Genomic DNA, 25,212 nt, shown 5'->3' on the forward strand with positions numbered 1-25,212 from the left:
ACACACTGAGGAAACCAGATCTGAGACACGTGCAACCCAATGTTCATCACAGCACTGTTTATAATAGCCAGGACATGGAAGCAACCTAGATGCCCATCAGCAGATGAATGGATAAGGAAGCTGTGGTACATATACACCGTGGAATATTACTCAGCCGTTAAAAAGAATTCATTTGAACCAGTTCTAATGAGATGGATGAAACTGGAGCCCATTATACAGAGTGAAGTAAGCCAGAAAGATAAAGAACATTGCAGCATACTAACACATATATATGGAATTTAGAAAGATGGTAATGACAACCCTATATGCAAAACAGAAAAAGAGACACAGAAGTACAGAACAGACTTTTGAACTCTGTGGGAGAAGGTGAGGGTGGGATGTTTCAAAAGAACAGCATGTATATTATCTATGGTGAAACAGATCACCAGCCCAGGTGGGATGCATGAGACAAGTGCTCAGGCCTGGTGCACTGGGAAGACCCAGAGGAATCGGGTGGAGAGGGAGGTGGGAGGGGGGATCGGGATGGGGAATACGTGTAAATCTATGGCTGATTCATGTCAATGTATGACAAAACCCACTGAAAAAATAAATAAATAAAGGGGAAAAAAAAAGAGAAGAAAAAAAAAATTAGTATTTTAAGTCACTTCTAAGTATTAGGACCTCTAAAGTGATATTTTTAAAAAAGAAAATTTCAAAGTTAACCTCTAATCAGAGGAAGATAATAAATTGCCTGATGTTCACTTGTTCAACACACATTAACTCACCTGAGAAGTTTTGGCTTGGGAATTCTTCCTCCAATATCCATGGCTCTTCTCCTTGCTCCAGTCTGAAGATCACCTCTGGTTTGGTAATACAATACCCTGTCAAAAGTGAAATAATTTACAATGTAGACTGGGTGGCCTAGATTTCAGGGCCTCTGAAACAGGAGGAAGCTTCTAGAGCTGCTCAATGAAGGTGTCATTGAACATTTCACTGGAGAAGCAAACACAAGTATCTTCCTGGTGCCCTAAAGTGACCTGTAAACATTGAATCTTGAATTCCAATCTTAAACATCATTAAACTTCTCATGATGTCCATAAGCTTCTTAATTAAAAGAATTTTTTTGTTACAACTCTGTGGCCAAGATGAGCCCTACAAAGAGGGTCTGATTTAATACTCATATGCATGTATTATTACTTTATGCTTTAGTCTGTTTGGGCTATTGTAACAGAATACCATAGACCAGGTGGCTTTAAAAACAGAAATTTACTTCTCACACTCTGGAGGCTGGGAATTCAGAGATCAAGGTGCCAGTATGGTCAGAATCTGGTGCGGCCTCACTTCCTGGTTTACAGAACACACCTCTTTGCTGTGTCCTCACAAGGTGGAGAACACCAAAAGATCCCTTTTCTTCTCCTGTTTTTGTAAATGCATTAATCCCACCAAGAGGATCTAATAATTCAATCTAACACTACTTGAGGATTGGAGTTTAAAAGAATTTTTAAATACCATTTAGAATTACATCATAAACCAACCTTACCCACTGAAACAAGGTTCCTGTAGTTCTCTAGCATCACATCTCTATACAAGGACCTTTGAGTTGAATCCAGGTGCTGCCACTCCTCCTGGGTGAAGCCCACAGTCACATCCTTAAAGGATACTGATCCTTGGAATTTTGGTTCAATCTGAAATATTCAGAATTAAGATGACGTGGAAAAGATGTATGGAAGCAAATCCCTACCATGATTATTGTTTATAGGTTACCAAACTGGTTTGCAGAATGTTCCTTTTGCTTTATACTCTGGGAGAACAAACCACAGTAGAAATATTCAGTAAACCAATTTGCATTAATTATTAATTCTCAAGTTTCCACAATGGATCTGGAACTATTCTAGTTCTTGGAAATATTAAGATTAGTAAAAACCATCCTGTATTCAATAAGTATATAATCTGGTAAGAAAACATGCAGTAATATGTTACAAGTACTGTGGCTGAAGTACACACTCAATAGATTAATGTAAATAAGAAGCAAAACTACTTCTGTTTTGAGCTTCACTGAGGAAGAACAGCTACTGAACAAACAGTAACACTGTGTTCTTCATGAATATAGGGCCACTGCACAAGCAAAGACTAGGGTCCTCTAACATCCTCAGGAAATGAGTAACAAGGCAAACAGCATAGGAGTTGAGATAAGAAAAAGGGCCACAGAAGTACTCAAGAAATGCACTATAGAGTGACTTTAGACCAGCAGACTCCAAAGTATGTGATCACTTTCCACCTTAAAGAATACTTTTGAACACTACAGAAGTTTGTCTACAAACCACAGAAACAAACTAACAAGAAATGTATTACAAACTTTATTCTTATTTAGACTTACGAATGTAGGTAAAATCTAGTATGCTATTTCACTACAATACATATCTTAGGTTCTAATTCTTCCATTCAGAGACAATAATTAGGATGTGCAGCAGATGACACAGGAGCAGATATTCAACTAAATTGTTTTTGATTTCATTCAGAGTGGAAAAAAAAAGAAGAAGAAAAGGGCATGTCAGCCTACTCCAGCATTCTTGCCTGAAGAATCCTGTGGACAGAGAAGACTGGTAGGCTACAGTCCATAGGATCATGAAGAGTCAGACACAACTGAGCAACTAACACAACACCAGAGTGCATGCCTCTCCTTCAGGCATCACTGTTGGAGAGAAAGAGCTGCCAAAGGAGACATTCAACAGTATACTGAAAATACATGACTAAGTTTTTATTTCAGACCAATTCTCTGTTTTTAAAAAGGGAATGGAAAGCAAAAGGACAAAACAACCCACTTACATAAACTTGAAACTTGGATGCAAATAGTGAAGTGCAAGTCTCTCAGTTGTGTCCAACTCTTTGCAACCCCATGGACTATACAGTCCATGGAATTCTCCAGGCCAGAATACTGGAGTGGGTAGCCTTTCCCTTCTCCAGGGGATCTTCCCACCCAGGTGCTGAACCCAGGTCTCCTGTGTCTCCTGAATTGCAGGCAGATTCTTTACCATCTAAGCCACCAGGAAAGCACAAAAGGTTTAGAAATTAGATACAAGTTCAATATAACAAATATCAGAATATTAAAATTTTTAAAGGTATAACAAACATCAGGTGTGAAAATTATAAAAGTCTTTACAAAAAATGAAGGAAAATAAGAAGATCCAAATAAATAGAAGGATGTAAGAAATTCCTGGATAGACAGGCTCAGTATTATAAAAATATAAATTCTCTCCATGCTGATATAAAAATTCATACCAATTTCAAAAAAATTCCAGACAAGCTAATTCTAAAATATGTGAAAATGCAAAGGGTAAAAATACACAAAACAATCTTAAAGAAAAATTAAGCCATAAGGAGTACCATATATCAAGTATAATATATTATCAATGTATCATAATTAAATATTGTGATATAGGCACAAGAATTTTCAAATGCATCAATAGAATGGAAGAGTCCAAAATGTATGTATGTCACTTGATTTTTGACAAGGATAACAGAAGGACAACCATTTCAATAAACAGTGTGTTTAATTATAGTGAGCATTTATGGCTATCTTAACTGTAAACAGAAATCCATTTTAGACAGTATACAGATCTAAATTTGAAAAATTAAAACAATAAAAATTTTAGCAAATACCATAAGAAATACCTTCATGACACTAAGAATAAGCAAAGACTTCTTAAATAGGATGCAAATTACATTAATAACTCTACAATATTAAGATCCTACCCTTACCAAAAGACAGAAAGAAAATAAAAGTACAACACAAAGTGGAAAGAGACATTTGGAACACATATATCTTACAAAGAAGTCCTATCTCTAATATAGAAAGACTTTTTTTTAATTAGTGAGGACAAAAATGCAGGCCATCTTGGTAACAAACCTGACAGCAAATCTCTCAATAGAAACCTTGAAAGTGAGAAGACACTGGATAAAAATTTGAATGGGCAACTTGCAAATAAGAAAATAAAAATGGAATGTCATTTTAAAAGAGCTAGGAAAAATATCACCAGAAAATTCTAAATCCAGAAATAATATTCTTCTAAAATGAATATATTTTCCACATAAAGTCTGAAAAAATTGTCAGTAATACACACAAGTCAAGAAATACTACAGGTAAGGAAAATGATATCTGATGGGAAAACATGTCAATGTATGGCAAAAACCACTACAATATTGTAAAGTAATTAGCCTCCAACTAATAAAAATAAATGGAAAAAAAATTAAAATTAAAATTAAATAAAATAAAAAATTAAAAAAAAAACTTCAGGAAGAAATAAATAAAACTGAAAATGGAATTTAAAGCAACAAATAATGTCTTTTGGAATCTATGAAAAACACTGAAAGTAAAATACACCAAAACACTAGCAATAGGATAATTAAAGTTAAACTGCTTAAACATTCTGGCACTGTCTGTGAAGAGGTAAAGCACTAACTTAAGGTAAATGAAAGTAAGAATTCTGTAAAGGAAAAGTTCAACTCCTCTCTTTTACTCTACTCAGGTCACCAAATTAGTGGGATCTTTTCCCATCCCAAGTGATTAACTCAATTCTGAAACTACAGTATCAGATTCCAGGCTCAGTTCCATGTGACACCATTCCTACTTCAGACACCAACTGCAAACCCAGTGTATCTAACCACTGGATAAAAATCAAGGCTCCCACACCCTCTTTGTTCAGTTTAATAATCTGACAGAGTGGCTGACAAAACACAGAAAAATAATTTACTTACTAGATTAATGGGTTAACATAAAGGATAGAACTCAGAAATATCCAGATGCAAGAGATACACAAAGCCCTAAGGATGGGTAAAAGGGTACAAAACTTCCATGCTCTCTGAACCACTACCTTTCCAATAATACCTCCACATGTTCAACAACCTGGAAGCTCTCTGAATCCCATAAGCTCACGGATTTTTATCAAGATTACATTACATATGCAAGACTGATCAAATCACTGGTCAACGGTGGCTAATTCAGCCTCCAGCCACTCTCACTCCTCCTCAGAGGTTGGGAGGTGGGGCTGAGAATTCCAACCCTCTCATCATATGGTATACTGCAGCCATGAAATTAAAAGATGCTTACTCCTTGGAAGGAAAGCTATGACCAACCTAGATAGCATATTAAACACCAGAGACATTACTTTGCCAGCAAAGGTCTGTCTGGTCAAGGCTATGGTTTTTCCAGTGGTCATGTATGGATGTGAGAGTTGGACGGTGAAGAAAGCTGAGCGCTGAAGAATTGATGCTTTTGAACTGTGGTGTTGGAGAAGACTCTTGAGAGCCCCTTGGACTGCAAGGAGATCCAACCAGTCCATCCCAAAGGACATCAGTCCTGGGTGTTCACTGGAAGGACTGATGCTGAAGCTGAAACTCCAATACTTTGGCCACCTCATGCAGAGAGTTGACTCATTGGAAAAGACCCTGATGCTGGGAGGGATTGGGGGCAGGAGGAGAAGGGGATGACAGAGGATGAGATGGCTGGATGGCGTCACCGACTCGATGGGCATGAGTTTGAGTAAACTCCGGGAGTTTGTGATGGACAGGGAGGCCTGGCATGCTGCGATTCATGGGGTAGCAAAGAGTCGGACATGACTGAGCAACTGAACTTGAACTGAACCAGATGGTTGGTTCTCCTGGTACTCAGTACCTCATTCTTGACAGACATTTCAAAAAGTCACTCATTAACATAAACTCAGGTATGGCTGAAACAAAAAACACCATCTTAAATGTTCTGGAGCTATTTCAGGAACTAGGGGAAAAAAAAACTCAATATTATAACAACAGATTTCCCTATAGCTTTTATCACTTAAGATATTATTAGTTTTAGGAGCTAAGTTAAGAAGCCCTGCAGGAAAATCAACATACAAATTTATTATAATAACAATATCATAAATGCAAATTATAGTATCTAGAGTAAAACCTAAAAGAATATGAAACTATATAACTTAAAAGCTACTAGATACAAAAAGAAAAGGCCTATCAAAAGGAGAATGGGGAAGATGGCAGAGGAGTAAGATGGGGAGATAACCAGCCTCTGCACAAATACATCAAAAACTCATCAAGATATGGAACAACTTCTACAAAGCATCCTCTAGGTGACCACAGAAGACTCTGGCCTCCAGGGGGACAGGCTAAGCTCCCTGAAATGAGGTAGGAGAGAGGATGGAGACATAAAAAGGGAAAAGATGGGGACCACCCTGGTGGCGCAGTGGCTAAGACACTGCACTTCCAATGCAGGAGGCCTGGGTTCAATCCCTGGTCCAGGAACTAGATCCCACATGCTGCAATTAAAATATCCCTCAAGCAGCCAAATAAATAATATTTGTTTGTTTGTTTGTTTTTTATCTTTTAATTCATATATTTCTTTCTTCACCATACATATGCCATAATTTCAGTGCTGTTTTCTTTGACATCCTTCTTTACTTGGTGTCCCAGGCTCACAGTTCTATATTTCATGAGCTAAACAATAAAAAAGGAAGCAAAGTAATAATTTATTATTAGTTAGGCTTTGACTCATCTCCATGGTAGAATTCTATCATGCTTAGCTGGAATATGCACATTGTATCTTTCTCCTGTACTGGGAAGTCCAAATCTGGAAATATGTCTTTTTGTTTGTTTTTAAATGGAAAAGATGGAGAACTGGGCAAGAACTTATGCCCCAAGGGAGAGAGGGAGCCCTGAAATATCAGGAGTCCCCATGCACAGTGAAATATCCCTCATAGGCGGGCCCAAGGGGGAGCTTCAAAGTCTCGGAAAACTAGGCAAAGCAGGGACTTAGAAGGCAGTAAACAGAGAAAACTGCTCTTCTCAGCCTGTTGGCAGTTCATTGACTGTGGCCCCAAACAGAAGGCAAGCTTGGGGAACCAAGGGGGGTGTGGCATACAAGCCCAGCCAGGGCACAGCCCTTGCAGCACAGAGGGCTGGCCCAGGTGGCCTAGTGTGACATGGCAGACAAACACAGCAGGCGCAGAGTGGGACCAGGGCACCAACAGACAGGAGGAGTACAAACCTGGACAAGTGCACACAACCCTCTTGGCACAGCCAAAAGAACACCTAACACTTGTGACAGAGAGGGCAAGGGGGTGAGATGAAACACGTGCACATAAACCCCGCAATGCAGAGTGCACGCACGGGAGCTGAGACAAGTGCACACAAGGAAGCAAAGGGCAGGCCTCGGGAGCCAAAACAAGTGCACACAAGCCCTGTGACACAAAGGGTCAGCTCAGGGGCTGGAGGGAAGCCCACACAAGTCACCGTGAGGCAGAAGGCACAGGAAAAGATCCACACAAGCACCCACCTAGCAAGCTTCAACCAGCAACACAGGGCAGGACAGGAGAACAGAAGCATTATTCCATGATCCCAGGGACAAGTAGGGGGCTGGTGACACTGCATATGCTGAGAGGGTCACTTTGAAGCAGCTGCAGAAATACACGCACCTAACACCATGAAAGCTAAAACAACTGCCCAAAGGCATGCTGAACCCATAGACACTCCAAAACCTACTACTGGATACTGCACTGCCCTTCAGAGAGACGAGATCCAGCTCCATCAATTGTAACACAAGCACAAGCTCCTTCAACTAGGGGAACATCGCAGGACACTCACCCAAAGCCATCCACATGGGTAGACTCCACAACCAAGAACTACGACCTTGAGAACCTTTTTTAAATTTCTTTCTTTTTCTCTTATAAATCACACTGTTTATTCTCCCAACCTATCTTCACCATCACACTAGCCTTTACCAGTGCTGTGGAGTTTTCCTTTCTTTTTCTTGTTATAAAAATAAAAAAATTCATTTTAAGATTCTTTCTTTTTCTAAACCATAGTGTTTATTCCCCATCGTATTTCCACCTTCACATTAGCCTTTTGCGGTGCTGTGGAGTTTTCCCTCTTTATTTTCCTTGTTAAAGAAAAAAATTCATTTAAAGATTTTTTTCTTTTTTTCTTATAAAACACACGGTTTATTCCCCCTACATATTTCTACCTCCAAAAGACAAATGTTGGTTAGGTGGTTTGGAGTTTTCCTCTTTGTGTTTGTCAAAAAAAAAGAAAGAAAAAGATTCATTTTAAGATTTTTTTTTCTTTTTCTCCTCTTTCACTTTTTTTTTCTTTTTTCTTGATGAGTTTTTTGGATTTTATTTTTTATATATTCCACTGCTTTTCCCATAGTTCTTTACCAACTGTAACTATTCCTGAATATATATAAATCTTCTCTACATACATCTATTCATCATTCTTTTCTATTTATCTTTTCTCTCTTTTTTAATCATCTCCACCCCCTTTTCTCTTTTCCCTCCCTTCTCTTTTTTCTCTCTTTTTCTTATTCTCCCTTTTTTCCTTCACTCTCTCTTCTTTCACCAAGTAAGTTACATTGTTGAGCCCTCTATGCTATATTCCCCAGGTGGCCCTCTGCTATGCTGAGATCTCCAGATTGAGCATTAGATAACTCTGCTTTCAACTGGTTGATATCACCTCCGGTTTCCCTTGCTCACCAAGTCAGTCTCCTGTACTCTTCTTTAGAACACTTTGGTTATAACTGTATGTGTGGAAGTGTGTGTGTGTATATGTCCCAGTATTTCTGTAATTACCTGCTTGATTTCCTCCTACTAGAACACAGGCACAAGTCATCCCTAACAAGAAATCAACACAAACCACCCAACCAACATTTCCCTCTGAAGGCAAAAATCAAAAGAAAGAAGTAATACAGTCCTAAAGCCTGGGAAAAGGAGACCTCAAGTGGAGCAAGTTAGAAGAAAAAAAAAAAAAAAGATGAAAAGATAGAGAAATACAGCACAAATGAAAGAGCAAGGTAGAAACTCACAAGACCAAATAAACAAGGAGTAAATAAGTAATCTCCCTGAAAGAGAATTCAGAATAATGATAGTAAAGATGCTCCAACAACTTGAAAACAGACAGAGAAAATGCAAGAAGCACTCAACAGTTAATACAATCACCAAGGACCTAGACGAAATAAAGAATAAGCAAACAGAGATGAATAGCACAATTACTGAAATTAAAAGTACTCTAAAGGAACCAATAGCAGAATAACTGAGACAGAGGAACAGATAAGTGAGCTGGAAGATAAAATGGTGGAAATAACTTCTGAAGAGCAGAATAAAGGCAAAGGAATGAAAAGAATTGAGGATAGCCTCAGAGACCTTTGGGACAATATTAAATGCACCAACATTCGATTTATAGGGGTCCCAGAGAAAGAAGGAAAAAAGAAAGGCACTGAGAAAATTCTTGAAGAAATTATAGTTGAAAATGTCCCCAACATGGGAAAGAAAATAGTCAATCAAGTCCAAGAAGTGCAGAGTCTCTTACAGGTTAAACCCAAGGAGAAACACATCGAGACACATATTAATCAAGCTAACAGAGATTAAGCACAAAGAAAGAATACTAAAAGCAGCAAGGGAAAAGCAACAAGTAACATACAAGGGAAAACCCATCTGATTAACAGCAGATCTTTCAGCAGAAACTCTACAGGCCAGAAGGGAACGGCAGGGTGTATTTAAAGTACTGAAAGGGAAAACCTACAACCAAGATTACTAACTATACCCAGCAAAGGCTTCATTCAAAACTGATGGAGAAATCAAAATCTTTATGGAGAAGCAGAAGTTAAGAGAATTCAGCACCACCAAACCAGCCTCTCAACAAACGCTAAAGGGACTCACACAGGCAGACTGACATAAGAGAAAGGAACGCCCTAAAGCAGACTGACACGAGAGAGAGGGACGCCCTGAGGCAGACTGACACGAGAGAGAGGGACGACCTGAGGCAGACTGACACGAGAGAGAGGGACGACCTGAGGCAGACTGACACGAGAGAGAGGGACGCCCTGAGGCAGACTGACACGAGAGAGAGGGACGACCTGAGGCAGACTGACACGAGAGAGAGGGACGACCTGAGGCAGACTGACACGAGAGGGAGAGAGGGCCGACCTGAGGCAGACTGACAGGAGAGAGAAGAGAGAGAGGGACGCCCTGAGGCAGACTGACACGAGAGAGAGAGAGAGAGGGCCGACCTGAGGCAGACTGACACGAGAGAGAGGGACGCCCTGAGGCAGACTGACACGAGAGAGAGGGACGCCCTGAGGCAGACTGACACGAGAGAGAGGGACGCCCTGAGGCAGACTGACACAAGAGAGAGGGACGACCTGAGGCAGACTGACACGAGAGAGAGGGACGACCTGAGGCAGACTGACACGAGAGAGAGGGCCGACCTGAGGCAGACTGACACGAGAGAGAGGGACGACCTGAGGCAGACTGACACGAGAGAGAGAGAGGGCCGACCTGAGGCAGACTGACACGAGAGAGAGAGAGGGCCGACCTGAGGCAGACTGACAGGAGAGAGAAGAGAGAGAGGGACGCCCTGAGGCAGACTGACACGAGAGAGAGAGAGAGAGGGCCGACCTGAGGCAGACTGACACGAGAGAGAAGAGAGAGAGGGACGCCCTGAGGCAGACTGACACGAGAGAGAGGGACGACCTGAGGCAGACTGACACGAGAGAGAGGGACGCCCTGAGGCAGACTGACACGAGAGAGAGGGACGACCTGAGGCAGACTGACACGAGAGAGAGGGCCGACCTGAGGCAGACTGACACGAGAGAGAGGGACGACCTGAGGCAGACTGACACGAGAGAGAGAGGGGGGGGGGGGGGACGCCCTGAGGCAGACTGACACGAGAGAGAAGAGAGAGAGGGACGCCCTGAGGCAGACTGACACGAGAGAGAGAGAGAGAGAGAGAGAGAGAGAGAGAGGGACGCCCTGAGGCAGACTGACACGAGAGAGAGAGAGAGAGAGAGAGAGAGAGAGAGAGAGAGGGACGCCCTGAGGCAGACTGACACGAGAGAGAGGGACGCCCTGAGGCAGACTGACACGAGAGAGAGAGAGAGAGAGAGAGAGAGAGAGAGAGAGAGAGAGAGAGAGAGAGGGACGCCCTGAGGCAGACTGACACGAGAGAGAGGGACGCCCTGAGGCAGACTGACACGAGAGAGAGGGACGCCCTGAGGCAGACTGACACGAGAGAGAGGGACGCCCTGAGGCAGACTGACACAAGAGAGAGGGACGCCCTGAGGCAGACTGACACGAGAGAGAGGGACGCCCTGAGGCAGACTGACACGAGAGAGAGAGAGAGAGAGAGAGAGAGAGAGAGAGAGAGAGAGAGAGGGACGCCCTGAGGCAGACTGACACGAGAGAGAGGGACGCCCTGAGGCAGACTGACACGAGAGAGAGAGAGAGAGAGAGAGAGAGAGAGAGAGAGAGAGAGAGAGAGAGAGAGAGAGAGAGAGAGACGACCTAAGGCACACTGACATAAGAGAGAGGAACAACCCACAAAAATAAACCCAGTACAATCAAGAAAATGCCAACAGGAACATGTGTGTCAATAATTAACTGAAATGCAGACAGATTAAATGCACCAACCAAAAGATACAGACCGACTGAATGGATACAAAAACAAGACCCATACCTATGCTGCCTACAGGAGACCCACTTCAGACCTAGAAACACATACAGACTGAAAGTAAAAGGATGGAAAAAAATATTCCATGTGAATGGAAAACAAAAGAAAGCTGGAGTGGCAATCCTTATTTCAGACAAAATAGACTTTAAATAATCTTGTAAGAGACAAAGAAGTGAGAGGGTAACAGGCAGGAAGGCCAGAGGTCTCCAAATGGAGGAAACAGGCCACAAGTGTCAGACATTTTTATCTCTCCCTTAAGCGACAGGAGGAAACAAACTACAAGTGTCAGAATTTTTTTCCTTCTCTATACAAAATTTAAAGGTTTCTCTTAAAATTCTGTGTTGCCAAGATGACACCCGGTTCCACCTGAACTTAACTTTTCTCAAACCTTGAGCTAACCAATGAGTTTTTCTTATGGAAATATTTATCTTAAGTTTATATTAATGAAACTATGTATTTGCTTTGTAATTTGCCTTTCTTCAAAATGGTTCCACTTAAGACTAACAGACTAACTTTTTATCTTTTCTCAAACCTTGGGCTGATAATAGCTCAACAAACTGGTATTCACATGAATTGTTTTATGGCTTCTCGATAACACAGCTCGTTCCATCCTATCTCAAAAAAGCATATTGTGGGAGAGGGGCCTGGTGAAACTCCCTTGGCCTTGAGGTGTCTCTCTTATCTGATTGATAGCTTTCTAACAGACATGAAACAGCTTGCTAAAGACTAGCAAGGGGGCACTCTTTCTGCCCTCTTCTGATGTCTATGTCAGAAGCTTTGTCTATCTCTTTTGTAACTTTAATGAAACTTTATTACACAAAAACTCTGAGCAATCAAGCCTTGTCACTGGCCTTGGATTGATTTCCTCTCCTTCGGAGGCCAAGGATCCCAGCATTTTTCCCAGCTGAACAACAACCTGTCAGAAGGACACTACATAATGATCAAGGGATCAATCCAAGAAGAAGACGTAACAATTGTAAATGTCTATGCACCCAACAAAGGAGCACCTTGATACATAAGGCAAACACTGATAGGCGTAACAGGAGAAATAGACAGCAACACAATGATAGTAGGAGACTTTAACACCCCACTTTCACCAATGGACATATCACGAAAACAGAGAAACCATAAGGAAACACAAAGCTTAAATGAAACATTAGACCAAATGGATCTAATTGGCATCTTCAGAACTTTCCATCCAAATGCAGAATACACTTTCTTCTCAAGTGCACAAGGAACATTCTCCATAATAGACCACATCCTGGGCCACAGTTCAAGCCTCAGTAAATTTAAGAAAATTGAAATTGTATCAAGTATCTTCCGTGACCACAATGCTATGAGACTAAATAGCAACTACAGGAAAAAAACAGCAAAAAACACAAACTCATGGAGATTAAACAATACATCACTAAATAACAAAGAGGTTACTGAAAAAATAAGAAAGGAAATAAAAAGATTCCTAGAAATAAATGACAATGAAAACACGATGACCCCAAACCTATGGGATTCAGCAAAAGCAGTTTGTAAAGAGAAGTTTATAGCAATACAATCATACCTCAAGAAACAAGAAAAGCATCGAATAGACGGCCTAACTCGACATCTAAAGCAGCTGGAAAAAGAAGAACCAAAAAACCCCAAAGTCATCAGAAGTAAGGAGATCGTAAAAATCAGAACAGAAATAAATGAAAAAGTAATGAAGCAAACAACAGCAAAGATTAGTAAAACTAAAAGCTGGTTCTTTGAGAAGATAAACAAAATTGACAAACCCTTAGCCAGACTCATCAAGAATAAAAGGGAGAAAAATCAAATCAATAGAATTAGAACTGAAAAAGGAGAGGTTACAATAGACAACACAGAAATACAAAGGATCATAAGAGAATATTATGAGCAACTATATGCCAGTAAAACTGACAGCCTAGAGGAAATGAATAGATACTTAGAAAAGATCAGCCTCCCAAGACTGAACCAGGAAGAAATAGAAATTATGAACAACCCAATTACAAGCACTGAAATCAAAACAGTGATCAAAAATCTCCCAAAAAACAAAAGCCCAGGACCCGATGGCTTCACAGAGGAATTCTATCAAACATTTAGAGAAAAGCTAATGCCTATTTTTCTGAAACTCTTCCAAAAAACTGCAGAGGAAGGAACACTTCCAAACTCACTCCATAAGTCCACAATCACCCTCATACCAAAACCAGGCAAGACAACACGAAAAAAGAAAATTACAAGCAATATCACTGATGAAGATAGATGCAATAAAATTCTAGCAAACAGAATCCAACAACACAATAAAAAGCTCACAGGCCATGATCAAGTCCAGTTTAGCCCAGAGATGCAAGGATTCTTCAATATATGCAAATCAATCAACATGATATACCATATCAACAAACTGAAAGATAAAAACCATATGATCATCTCAATAGATGCAGAAAAAGCCTTTGACAAAATCCAGCATCCATTTATGATAAAAACGCTTCAAAAAATGGGAATAGAAGGAACCTAACTCAACATAGTAAAGTCCATATATGAAAAGCCAATAGCAAACATTATTCTCAATGGTGAAAAACTAAAAGCATTCCCTCTAAGGTCAGGAATAAGACAAGCATGTCCAGTCTCACCACTATTATTCAACATAGTTTTGGAAGTCCTAGCTACAACAATTAGAGAAGAAAAAGAAATAAAAGGAATCCAGATCAGAAAAGAGGAATAAAAACTCTCACTGCTTGCAGATGACGTGATACTATACATAGAAAACCCAAAAGAAACTATCAGAAAATTACTAGGGCTAATCAGTGAATTCAGCAAAGTCACAGGATACAAGGTCAATACACAGAAATCACCTGCACTCCTAATACTAACAATGAAAAATCAAAAAGGGCAATTAAGAAACCAATACCATTCACCACTGCAACAAAAAGAATTAAATATCTAGGAATAAACCTACCTAAGGAGTCAAAAGTATATGGAAAACTATAAGACACTGATGAAAGAAATCAAAGATGACATAAATAGATGGAGAGATATTCCATGTTCTGGGGTAGGAAGAATCAATATTGTGAAAATGACTATACTACCAAATGCAAATACAGATTCAATGTAATCCCTGTCAAATTACCAATGGCATTTTTCACAGAACTAGAACAAAAAATTTCACAATTCATACAGAGACACAAAAGACCCTGAATAGCCAAAGCAGTCTTGAGAAAGAAGAATGGAGCTGGAGGAATTAACCTTCCTGACTTCAGACTATACTACAAAGCTACAGTCATCAAGACAGTATGGTACTAGCACAAAACCAGAAATAGAGACCAATGGAACAAGATAAGAGAACCCAGAGATAAACCCATCCACATATGGTACCTTATTTTTGACAAAGGAGGCAAAAATATACAATGGGGCAAAGACAGCTTCTTCAATAAGTGGTGTGGGGAAAACTGGACAGCTACTTCATTCAAAAGAATGAAATTAGATCACTACCTAATACCATACACAAAGATAAACTGAAAATGGATTATAGATCTAAATTTAAGACCAGAAACTGTTAAACTCTTAGAGGAGAACATAGGCAGAAAACTCGATGACATAAATCAAAGCAAGATCTTCTAGGACCCATCTCCTAGAGTAATGGAAATAAAAACAAAAATAAACAAGTAGGACCTAATTAAACGTAAAAGCTTTTGCACAGCAAAGGAAACCAGAAACAAGGTGAAAAGACAGCCCTCAGAATGGGAGAAAATAATAGCAAATGAAACAACTGATGAAGATTAATCTCCAAAATATACAAGCAGCTCATACAACTTAATACCAGAAAAGCAAACCCAATAAAATTAGGAAACAGACCTGAAGAGACATTTCTCCAAAGAAGACATGCAGATGGCTAACAAGCACATGAAAAGATGCTCAACATCACTCATTATTAGAGAAATGCAAATCAAAACTGCAATGAAGTATTACCTCACACCGGTCAGTCAGAATGGCCATCATCAAAAAACCTACAAACAATAAATGCTGGAGAGGGTGTGGAGAAAAGGGAACACTCTTGCATTGCTGGTGGGAATGTAAACTGATACAGCCACTGTGGAAGACAGTATGGAGACTCCTTAAAAAGCTAGGAATAAAACCATCATATGACCCAGCAATCCTACTCCTAGGCATATACCCTGAGGAAATCAAAACTGAAAAAGACACATGTACCCCAATGGTCACTGCAGCACTATTTACAATAGCTAGAACATGGAAACAACCTAGATGTCTATCAACAGATGAATGGATAAAGAAGCTGTGGCACATATACATAATGGAATACCACTCAGCCATAAAAAAGGAATACAATGGAATCTGTTCTAATGAGGTGGACGAAACTAGAGCCTATTATATAGACTGAAGTAACTCAAAGAAGTATAAATATCGTATAATCACACATATATATGGAATCTGAAGAGATGGCACTGATGAATTTATTTTCAGGGCAGCAATGGAGAAACACACATAGAGAACAGACCTATGGACACGGTGGGAGGAGAGGAGGGAGAAGGGGAGATATTGGAGAGAGTTACATAGAAATTTACAATACCATATGTAAAATAAACAGCCAATGGGAATCTGCCATGTGACTCAGGGAAGTCAAACAGGGGCTCTGTGACAGGCTGAAGGGTGGGATGGGGAGGGAGGACCAGGAGGGAGGCAACATGGGTATACCTATGGCTGATTCTTGTTGATGTACGACAGAAAACCACAAAATTCTGTAAAGCAATTATCCTTCAATTAAAAAAGAAAAAAAAAAGACAAGAAAGCAGAGACATTAGTTTGCCGACAAAGGTCTGTCTAGTCAAAGCTATGGTTTTTCCAGTAGTCATGTATGGATGTGACAGTTGGACCATAAAGAAGGCTGAGCACCAAAGAATTGATGCTTTTGAACTGAGGTGTTAGAGAAGACTCTTGAGAGTCTCTTGGACTGCAAGGAGATCCAATCAGTCCATCCTAAAGTCCTGACTATTCATTGGAAGGACTGATGCTGAAGCTGAAGCTCCAATACTTTGGCCACCTAATGCAAAGAACTGAGTCACTGGAAAAGACCCTGATGCTGGGAAAGACTAAAGGCAAGAGGAGAAAGGGATGACAGAGGATGAGATGGTTGGATGGCATTACTGACTCGACGGACATGAGTTTGGGCAAGCTCTGGGAATTGGTGATGGACAGAAAAGCCTGGCGTACTGCAGTCCATGGGGTTTCAAGGAGTCGGATGTGACTAAGAGACTGAACTGAAATTTATCTAGTCAGTGTTTTTCACTTTCTTTTACAATTTATTTTACATGTTAGGTAAAAGATCAAAATACACAAATCTTAATGTATTATGTGATAAGTTTTGATAAATGGGTACATTCATTTATTCCTAGATATCTTATTTTTTGATGCAATTATAAATGGGCTTGTTTTCTTAATTTGTTTCTGATAGATCATTTTTTGTGTGTAGAAACACTATAGGTTTTATGTGTTAATTTGTATTGTGCAGCTTTACTGTATTCACTTATTCTATTTTTGGTGGCATCCATAGGATTTTTTTGTGTGCTGTGTGCTAAGTCGCTTCAGTTGTGTGTGTCTTTTTGCTATCCCATGGACTGTAGCCTGTCAGGCTCCTCTGTCCATGGGATTCTCCAGGCAAGAATACTGGAGTGGGTTGCCATTTCTTCCTCCAGGGGATCTTCCCGACCCAGGGTTTGAACTCCCTCTCTTACGTCTCCTGCATTGACAGGCAGGTTCTTTACCATGAGCTCCGCCCTGGGAAGTCCATATGATTTTTTTATATATGGTATAATGTCATATGCAAATTATGTAAGTTTTCTTTCTTCCTTTCCCATTTGGATTTCTTTTCTTTTTGTCTTATATAACTGCTGTGACTAAGACTTCCAATAATATGTTGAATAAAAGTGGCAAGAAAAGGAAAAAGAAAAAGGAGAATGGATAAGTAAATTGTCTTTTCATGTAGTGGAATACTATGCAGCAATACAAGAGATAAACTACTGGTACATGCAGCAACATGGATGAATCTAACATATATTTGATGAAAAAAGCCTCATATAAAAATGTACACACAAATTGTATACATCTAAGTTTCAATAACAGGCAAAATTAATAAATAATGATAGACAAGCACCACAAAGGGGAAGGAAAGTTGTTCTTTAAGACTGGAAAAGTCATGAAGGAACCTTAAGGGGTGGCGGAAATATTAAGCATGTTGACCTAGTTGGTAGTTACTATGATTTATACATGTGTCTTTAAAAAAAGGCTGTATACACTTATATTGAATGCATCTTACACACTTTATTGTATCATGATATAGCACAAAACAGAATTAAAAAATCAGACTTCAAAAAAGGGGAAAGTGGAATATATGAGACAGTGAATGAATTTATAAAATCAGCAATAAATATCTGCCAGTAAGTTGACAGCCAGTAGCTACAGGGCTTTACAACAAGATAATTTATAGCTTCTGAAAGGAAAGGTTTGAAAATGTGATATTTTCTTAAGTTGCTAATAGAGAATATGTTGATAAAAATCTTGGTATCTGTTGATGTAGCTACGTATCATAAGTACTAAGGCTGAGACTGCTTAAATATCTGAAGAGGGATAGTACACTGATTGAGAAGTAAAGTAAGTTGGTAAGGTGGAGAAGTAAGGTAGGGTGGAGAAACACAGTATCACTTAGGGATCCTATGTTAAAATAGAATATTGCATTGTAAGCTGACTCAGTGTCAAAAAAACAAAGCAAAATAAAATAAATCAATAAAACATGTATGAACAACCAACAAGAAAGCACAGCAAGTAAATACACTGTAGGACAGAGGGCCTAAAACCAAACAACAATAAATGAAAATAGATTAAATCACCCAACATAAAAAACAGTAATCTTAAGCTTAAAAGGTCCACCTCTTAATTTTTGACTAGAAAAAAAAATCCTAAGGAAAACAAAACAGGATTTTGTTTATATCTCTATCACAGTGAAAGTGTTAGTCACTCAGTTGTGTCTGACTCTTTGTGACTTCATGGACTGTAACTCGCCAGGCCCCTCTGTCCATGGAATTCTCCAGGCAAGAATACTGGAGTGGGTTGCCATGCCCTTCTCCAGGGGGTATTCCCAACTCAGGGATTGAACCGAAGTCTCCTGCATTGCAGACAGATTCATTACCATTTGACCTACTGGGAAGCCCACCTTGATAGGGATACAAGTCTCTATCATAAGACTTGTAATAATATAAAAACTAAATGTCTGACATAATTCTAAGAATTGCTACTTATAAAAACTATATCTTATTCTAGGACACATAATAAATATTCATAAATGGTTGCTGAATGGATGAATTAACAACCAGTTCAGTTACATTAAGTGAATACTAATTACAGTGAAAGGGAGACTCATGTGTGATAAAAATAGTTGCAGTCAAGTGGAAGAGAGCCTAAACATAAACCCACACCACACTTAACACAACACAGTTAATTGATTTTTGAGGGGGTGCCAATAACACACAACATGAAAAGGATAATCTCTTTAGTAACTGGTGTTGAGGAAACTGGATATCTACCTGCAAAAGGATAAAACTGGACCCTGATCTTACATCACTCAGAACAATTAACTTGAAATAGATCAAAGACTTAAACAAAAGACCCTAGAAGAAAACACAGGGAAGGAGCTCCTTGACATTATTCCTGGCAATGATTCTTGGATAAGATACCAAAAGCACAAGCAAAAAAAGCTAAAATAAACAAACAGGGCTACATCAAATGTAAGAGCTTTGGGGGACTTCCCTGGTGGTCCAGGGATTAAGACTCTAAGCTACCACTGTAGGAGACGCAGGTTCAATCCCCTGGTCTGGGAACTAGGATCCCACAGTGCCACGTGGTGTGGCCAAAACAAACAAAAACGTTAGAGCTTCTGCACAGCCAAGGAAACAATCAAGAAAATTGAAAAGGTAACCTATAGGAAAATATTCCCAAGACATGTTTCTGATAATATACAAAATACATAAAGAACTCATATAACTCAAAAGCAAGAAAGCAAATAATCCAATTTAAAAATGGCCAAAGAACGTTAATAAACATTTTTCCAAAGACATACAAATGGCCAAAGGTGCTCAAAATCACTAATCAAATGTAAACAAAATCACAATGAGGTATCATCTCACACTTGTTAAAATGGCTATTATCAAAAAGACAGGATGATAACAAACGCTGTCAAGGATTCAGAGAAAAGGGAAGCCTTGTGCACTGTTAGTGGGAATGCAAACTGGTGTAGAAATTATGGAAACACTATGGAGGCTCCTGAAAAAATTTAAAATAGAACTATTTTATGATCCAGCAATTCCACTCTTGGATATAAACCCCAAAGAAACAAAACCACTATCCTAAAGAGATATCTGTACCCTCATGTTCATTGTAGCATTACTTACAATAGCCAAGGGATAGAAACATTCAAGAATGAATGAATGTTCAAGAAGAATGAATAAAAAAAATGTAATGGATGTATACAATGGAATACTATTTGGCTATAAAAAGAAGGAAATCCTGACATTGGGAAAAATGTAAATGGACCTTGAGAGTATTATGCTAAGTGAAATAAGTCAGACAACGAAAGGTATACTATTGGTATCACTTACACGTGGAATCTAAAAACACCACCACCACCACCAATAAAAGCCAATTTCACAGGAAGAATGAAATGGGGGTTGCCAAGGTCTAGGAAAAAGGGGAAATGGAATGATGTAAATCAAAAGGTATAAATGTTCAGTTATTATAAGAATAATTTTGCTCAGCCACAAAAAGGAATGAAACTGGGTCATTTGTAGAAATGTGGACAGACCTAGAGTTTATCATGCAGAGTGAAGTAAGTCAGAAAGAGAAAAATAAACATCATATATTAACGCATATGTATGGAATCTAGAAAAATGGTACTGCTGCTGCTGCTAAGTCGCTTCAGTCGTGTGCGACCCCATAGATGGCAGCCACCAAGCTCCCCTGTCCCTGGGATTCTCCAGGCAAGAACACTGGAGTGGGTTGCCGTTTCCTTCTCCAATGCATGAAAGTGAAAAGTGAAAGTGAAGTTGCTCAGGCGTATCTGACTCTTAGCAACCCCATGGACTGCAGCCTACCAGGCTCCTCCGTCCACAGGATTTTCCAGGCAAGAGTATTGGAGTGGGCTGCCACTGAAAAATGGTACAGATGAACCTATTTCCAGTGCAAAAATAGAGAAGCAGATGTAGGGAACGGACATGTGGACATGGGAGGAAGGGGAAGGTGGGATGAATTGGGAGATTAGGATTGACATATATGTACACTACCATGTGTAAAACAGACAGCTGGTGTAAATCTGCTATAAAGCACAGGAAGCTCAGCTCTGTGCTCTGTGATGACCTAGATGGGTGGGATGGGGGTGGGGTGGGAAGGAAGTTTAAGAGGGAGGGGATATATATATATATATATAAAACTGGTTCATTTCATGGTAAATGAACTGTAGTGCAATTATACTCCAATAAAAAAAGATAAAAAAGAATAATTTAGGAGGATCTAATGTACAGTATGTTGACTATTCTTAACTATACAGTACTGTATAGCACAAACTTGCTGAGAGTAGACCTTAAGCATTCTCCAATATCAAAAAACAAACCCAATCAAAAAATGGGCAGAACATCTAAACGGACATTTCTCTAAAGAAAACAGATGGCCAAGAGGCACATGAAAAGATGCTCAACATCACTAATTAATAGAAAAATGCAAATCAAAACTACAATGAAGTATCACCTCACACCGGTCAGTCAGAATGGCCATCATCAAAAAACCTACAAACAATAAATGCTGGAAGAGGGGGTGGAGAAAAGGAAATCCTCTTGCACTGTTGGTGGGAATGTAAATAAAACCTGCATGCCTCTCAATAGATACTTTGTGAACATGACAAAATCTACCCAGTCTAAGCCAGCAGCTTTCATAATGAAGACATGTGGCAGGTACTCCTATTCAGATCTGTTTTGCTAGTGCTTGGTCAGGAAATGTTATCCTTTTATTGTGCTCTTTATTTTTTACAGATGGGTAACATAAAATTAGGTCCTTTAATCACATTATATATATATATATATATATATATATATATATATTTTTTTTTTTTTTTTAATTCCAGATGGCTTAAGGTACTAAATACTTTTTTAAAAAAAACATGCTTGGCATTTTTAGACAAAATAAAAAATTTCATTAGGCCCCTGGGGTAAGGAAGACAAGAATAAAAAACAGAAAGCACAAAAGGATTGTATTACAATATAAAAGTTTCAGAAAATATACTATTAAATGAAAAGACAAAAAGCATACTGAGAAAAGATAATTAGTAACAGTTATAACAAAAGATTACCATTTAACATACATAGGGAATGCATACAAAACTCAGTGCAAAACCTGAAAAGCCATACACTTATGAAAGCTGCACAACCACAATCATCAGTCACAAAATTAAAGTTTTTCACCTATTACGGAGGAAGAAATTTTTATATCTGGAAAGACGGGAGGGAAAATAATCTTGATTTTCATGTCTTATAACTCAAACCTATTAATCACAGAACCCTAGAACAGTGATTCTTAAACTTAGCAACTATCTGCATCATATGAATACCCTGTTAAAACAGACTACTGAGCCTACCCCTCCATTTCTTCGCCAGCAGGTTTGAGATAGGGTATGAGCATCTGCAATTTCACACAAGTTTCCGGGTGATACTGCTGCTTCCAGCCAAAGAACCTCACTTTGAGAAGCACTGCTCTAGAGTCTGAGACACACCTGTATTTGTGCAGAGAGTGACAAGGATGTTCATAGTAGCACAGTTTATATTACTAAAAAATCAAAACTACCTAAATTTAGGTAGGTACCTAAATACCTACCAATAGAATATTGAGAATGGAAAAATATGGCATTAAAAGGAATAAAACTACATATCAATAGATTTCAAATTATTAGTGAACCAGAAAACTGTATCACAGATACATTAAAATAGTTTATGTATTTTTAAAAAGCACCCCAAACAATATATAGTATTGTTCAACTATCTCCGTATTTTTCCAATGTGGGGGTAAAATGAGAAGTCTAACAGAAGCTGGAACTAAATTCAGAACTAAACTCTGGGGCACAATGAGGAGTACCCCAAGAAAAAGCCATCAGAAGAGTGGTTTCAGAAGTGAACAAAGGAGACCTTCCAGGAGAGAGCAGTCAGTAATGCAGCATTGTTCAAGGAAGACAACTACAATTAAGTCACTGGTGACTTTTACCTGAATAGATTCTAAAGTGGAGAAGAACCAAGACAGAATGCTATGGGATGAAATCTGACTGAAGAACTCAGAAACATTTACCAGAGAATTTAACTTTGAACCATCTGTTTCAGGACTTCTACACACAGCTTGGCTAAGATAAAATAGCTTTGTAACAGGCATGCAGGCCATTTATTCCTCTAAACATACTCTAAAAATAAGTACGACTATCATAAAATTCATTATTTGAACCATCTCTTCAACCCTTTTACGCTCAGTAAGGAATGGTTTGAGGCACTCATTTCAGGGCTGTCCCTGGAAATTACTTACTACGTGTCCCTAGGTTAAGAGCAAAAAGGGTATCTTCCAGTAAGACTCTGTTGCGTCTTCAAAGGAATCTTTTTGTATCCAAAATACAGTGTCTCCCTTTCTGCCATGGTTATCAGAAACATCAGAAACCTATTTGCAGGTTAATTTAGAAACTGTGTTATATAAATGATCAGTATATATAAGCCAACTTGATTCTGCTCTTGATTTGCTATCTTTATATTTTCCATGAAGTTCATTTTTTATCTATTACTGATTTCCCATCTTAATGTATGGATTCTTAAAATCTCACAAAGTCCACAGTTAAACAAAGGAATGAATGAACAAACTCACCTGGGATTTACTCATTTTCAGCTGGTCTTGGAAAAATGTAGACAACTCTGAAGATATACTGGGTTAGAAGAGGACTGGAGTCATGAAAGATCCGGCCTGTGTGGCAGCTCCTGAATTCTCCTTTCCTATAAAGCTAAACACACCAATAGATAAGGAAAAAAATGTTAACGCCCCTTTGACCTTCAAAGACAGGGATATATATTGTTGATGACCACCTACCTAATACAACTCTACTATTACCATGTAGCTCTTGGATATAAATTTTTTCAGAGTTAAGTATTTACTGCCTACGGATATTTTATAACAGTTTAAATCTCCCTTGGTGTTCACAAAATTTTTTAAATTATAATATTGATTAAAACAAATAAAAATACACACAATGAAGGAATATTAATTACACCAAAACTGTTAAAAAAAGAATACTTAGGACTAAAGAAGAAAGAAAAAGAAACTCAGGACTAGGCTGTTTAACTTCCCAACTAACGTTACTAAACCTTTGCTTAGTGACTCCACAGAAAGCTATAAAAAGCAGTGCTTTAAGGAAAGACCCATGTTTTATCGTTGTTGCCATTTCACAGAAGACTCTTCTATAAAACACTTGCTTTTAGTTGTATGGAAAAGTGTAAACAGTACTGGCTTATGAGTCAGATCTTTTAGTCTTCGCCACTAACTGATCTGAACAAAGCACGAATCTTCAGAAACAAAGAGAAAGAAATTTATCCAAAGAGACAAAAATCCAGATAATTCTTGACTATCTTTCCTGAATGCTAAGGGAAGCAGAAGAGAGAAACAACATACACAAACAAGAAGTAATGGACATGACTGGAGAGCAGTCTGGAATCCAAAAAGGATAAATGGGGAACCAAAGGAACGGAGAGTGTGTACAAAGCTAACCGATCAGCCCCGACTGGTGGCTCCTCTAAGGCCCCACGCCCCGCACCGCTCGCCCCTCCCCAGCAAGCGCTCGCCGCGCAGCCCCGCCCCGCTCCGGGCCGCCCGCTGCCCCGCCTCTTGTATGCATATTAAGCCCCTCCTCCTGAGCCCTCGGAAACGGCCTCTCGCGCAGCGGCGCCAACTCAGGGCTCGGGCTAGTCTGTCAGGGACTTCGACCCACTCTTTTTAATGGAGACGCCCCCTTCTCGCTGTCCCAGCGGCCTACGGAGCTCCTCCCCACCACGGGTACTGACCTTTTCCCTCCTACTCCCTAAACTACACAGAACCCCTTCAGTCCTCAGCCAGCCATCCTGAGCTCACTCGCCTCTCACTCGTCTCCGAGGGGCACTGGCCCCAGAAGAGTGCATAGACTCAGCAGCCCCGGAACCGCTTCCCAGGCAGGGCTGGAGGAAAACAGAAGCAGAGGCGGAAATGCATGGAGGGAAAAGGTGGAACTAGGCATGCGCAGATGGCCCACACGCAGGGCCAGACAGTCTACGCTGACCACCAGGACTAGGTTTCCCTTTAGTCTCGCCGACCAGCGGGTTGGGATTAGCTGAGAGTCCAGCACACCTGGCAGTGGAAGATTTGGACCTGAGGTCATTTAAGCAGCTAGAGCCGGTCAGGGACTTTTTCCAAAGTTATGGATTACAGCCGAGTTCTCTGTGCAGCCAAGAATGCAGATTTACATACAGTCAAGTAAAGGAAAACTGTACGTCAGTTTCACTTTTTTTTTTTAATACTGGGAAATGGGGACTTACTTGCTGGTTCAGTGGTTAAGATTACACACTTCCAACACAGGGAGCCTGGTTCAATCCCTGGTCAGGGAGCTGGATCCCACACGCCACTAACTGAGTTCACATGCCACAACTGAAG

General features: G+C 39.6%; 1 protein-coding gene across 1 annotated transcript in view; it reads right to left on the reverse strand.

The window, feature by feature from the left end:
- The window catches only part of LOC133069931 (zinc finger protein 33B-like), a 61,594-nt gene extending 36,866 nt beyond the window's left edge, over positions 1–24,728 (reverse strand). The window contains exons 1-4 of the mRNA XM_061161368.1: positions 24,591–24,728; positions 23,404–23,536; positions 1,520–1,664; positions 765–860 (exon numbers count right to left, since the gene is read on the reverse strand). Of these exons, the coding sequence (XP_061017351.1) occupies positions 765–860; positions 1,520–1,664; positions 23,404–23,418 (256 nt within the window). The 5' untranslated portion in view covers positions 23,419–23,536; positions 24,591–24,728. The remainder of the gene's footprint in view (positions 1–764; positions 861–1,519; positions 1,665–23,403; positions 23,537–24,590) is intronic.
- Positions 24,729–25,212: the final 484 nt, after the last annotated feature.

Source organism: Dama dama, chromosome 15, assembly GCF_033118175.1.
Source record: "Dama dama isolate Ldn47 chromosome 15, ASM3311817v1, whole genome shotgun sequence".
Lineage (NCBI taxonomy): Eukaryota > Metazoa > Chordata > Mammalia > Artiodactyla > Cervidae > Dama > Dama dama.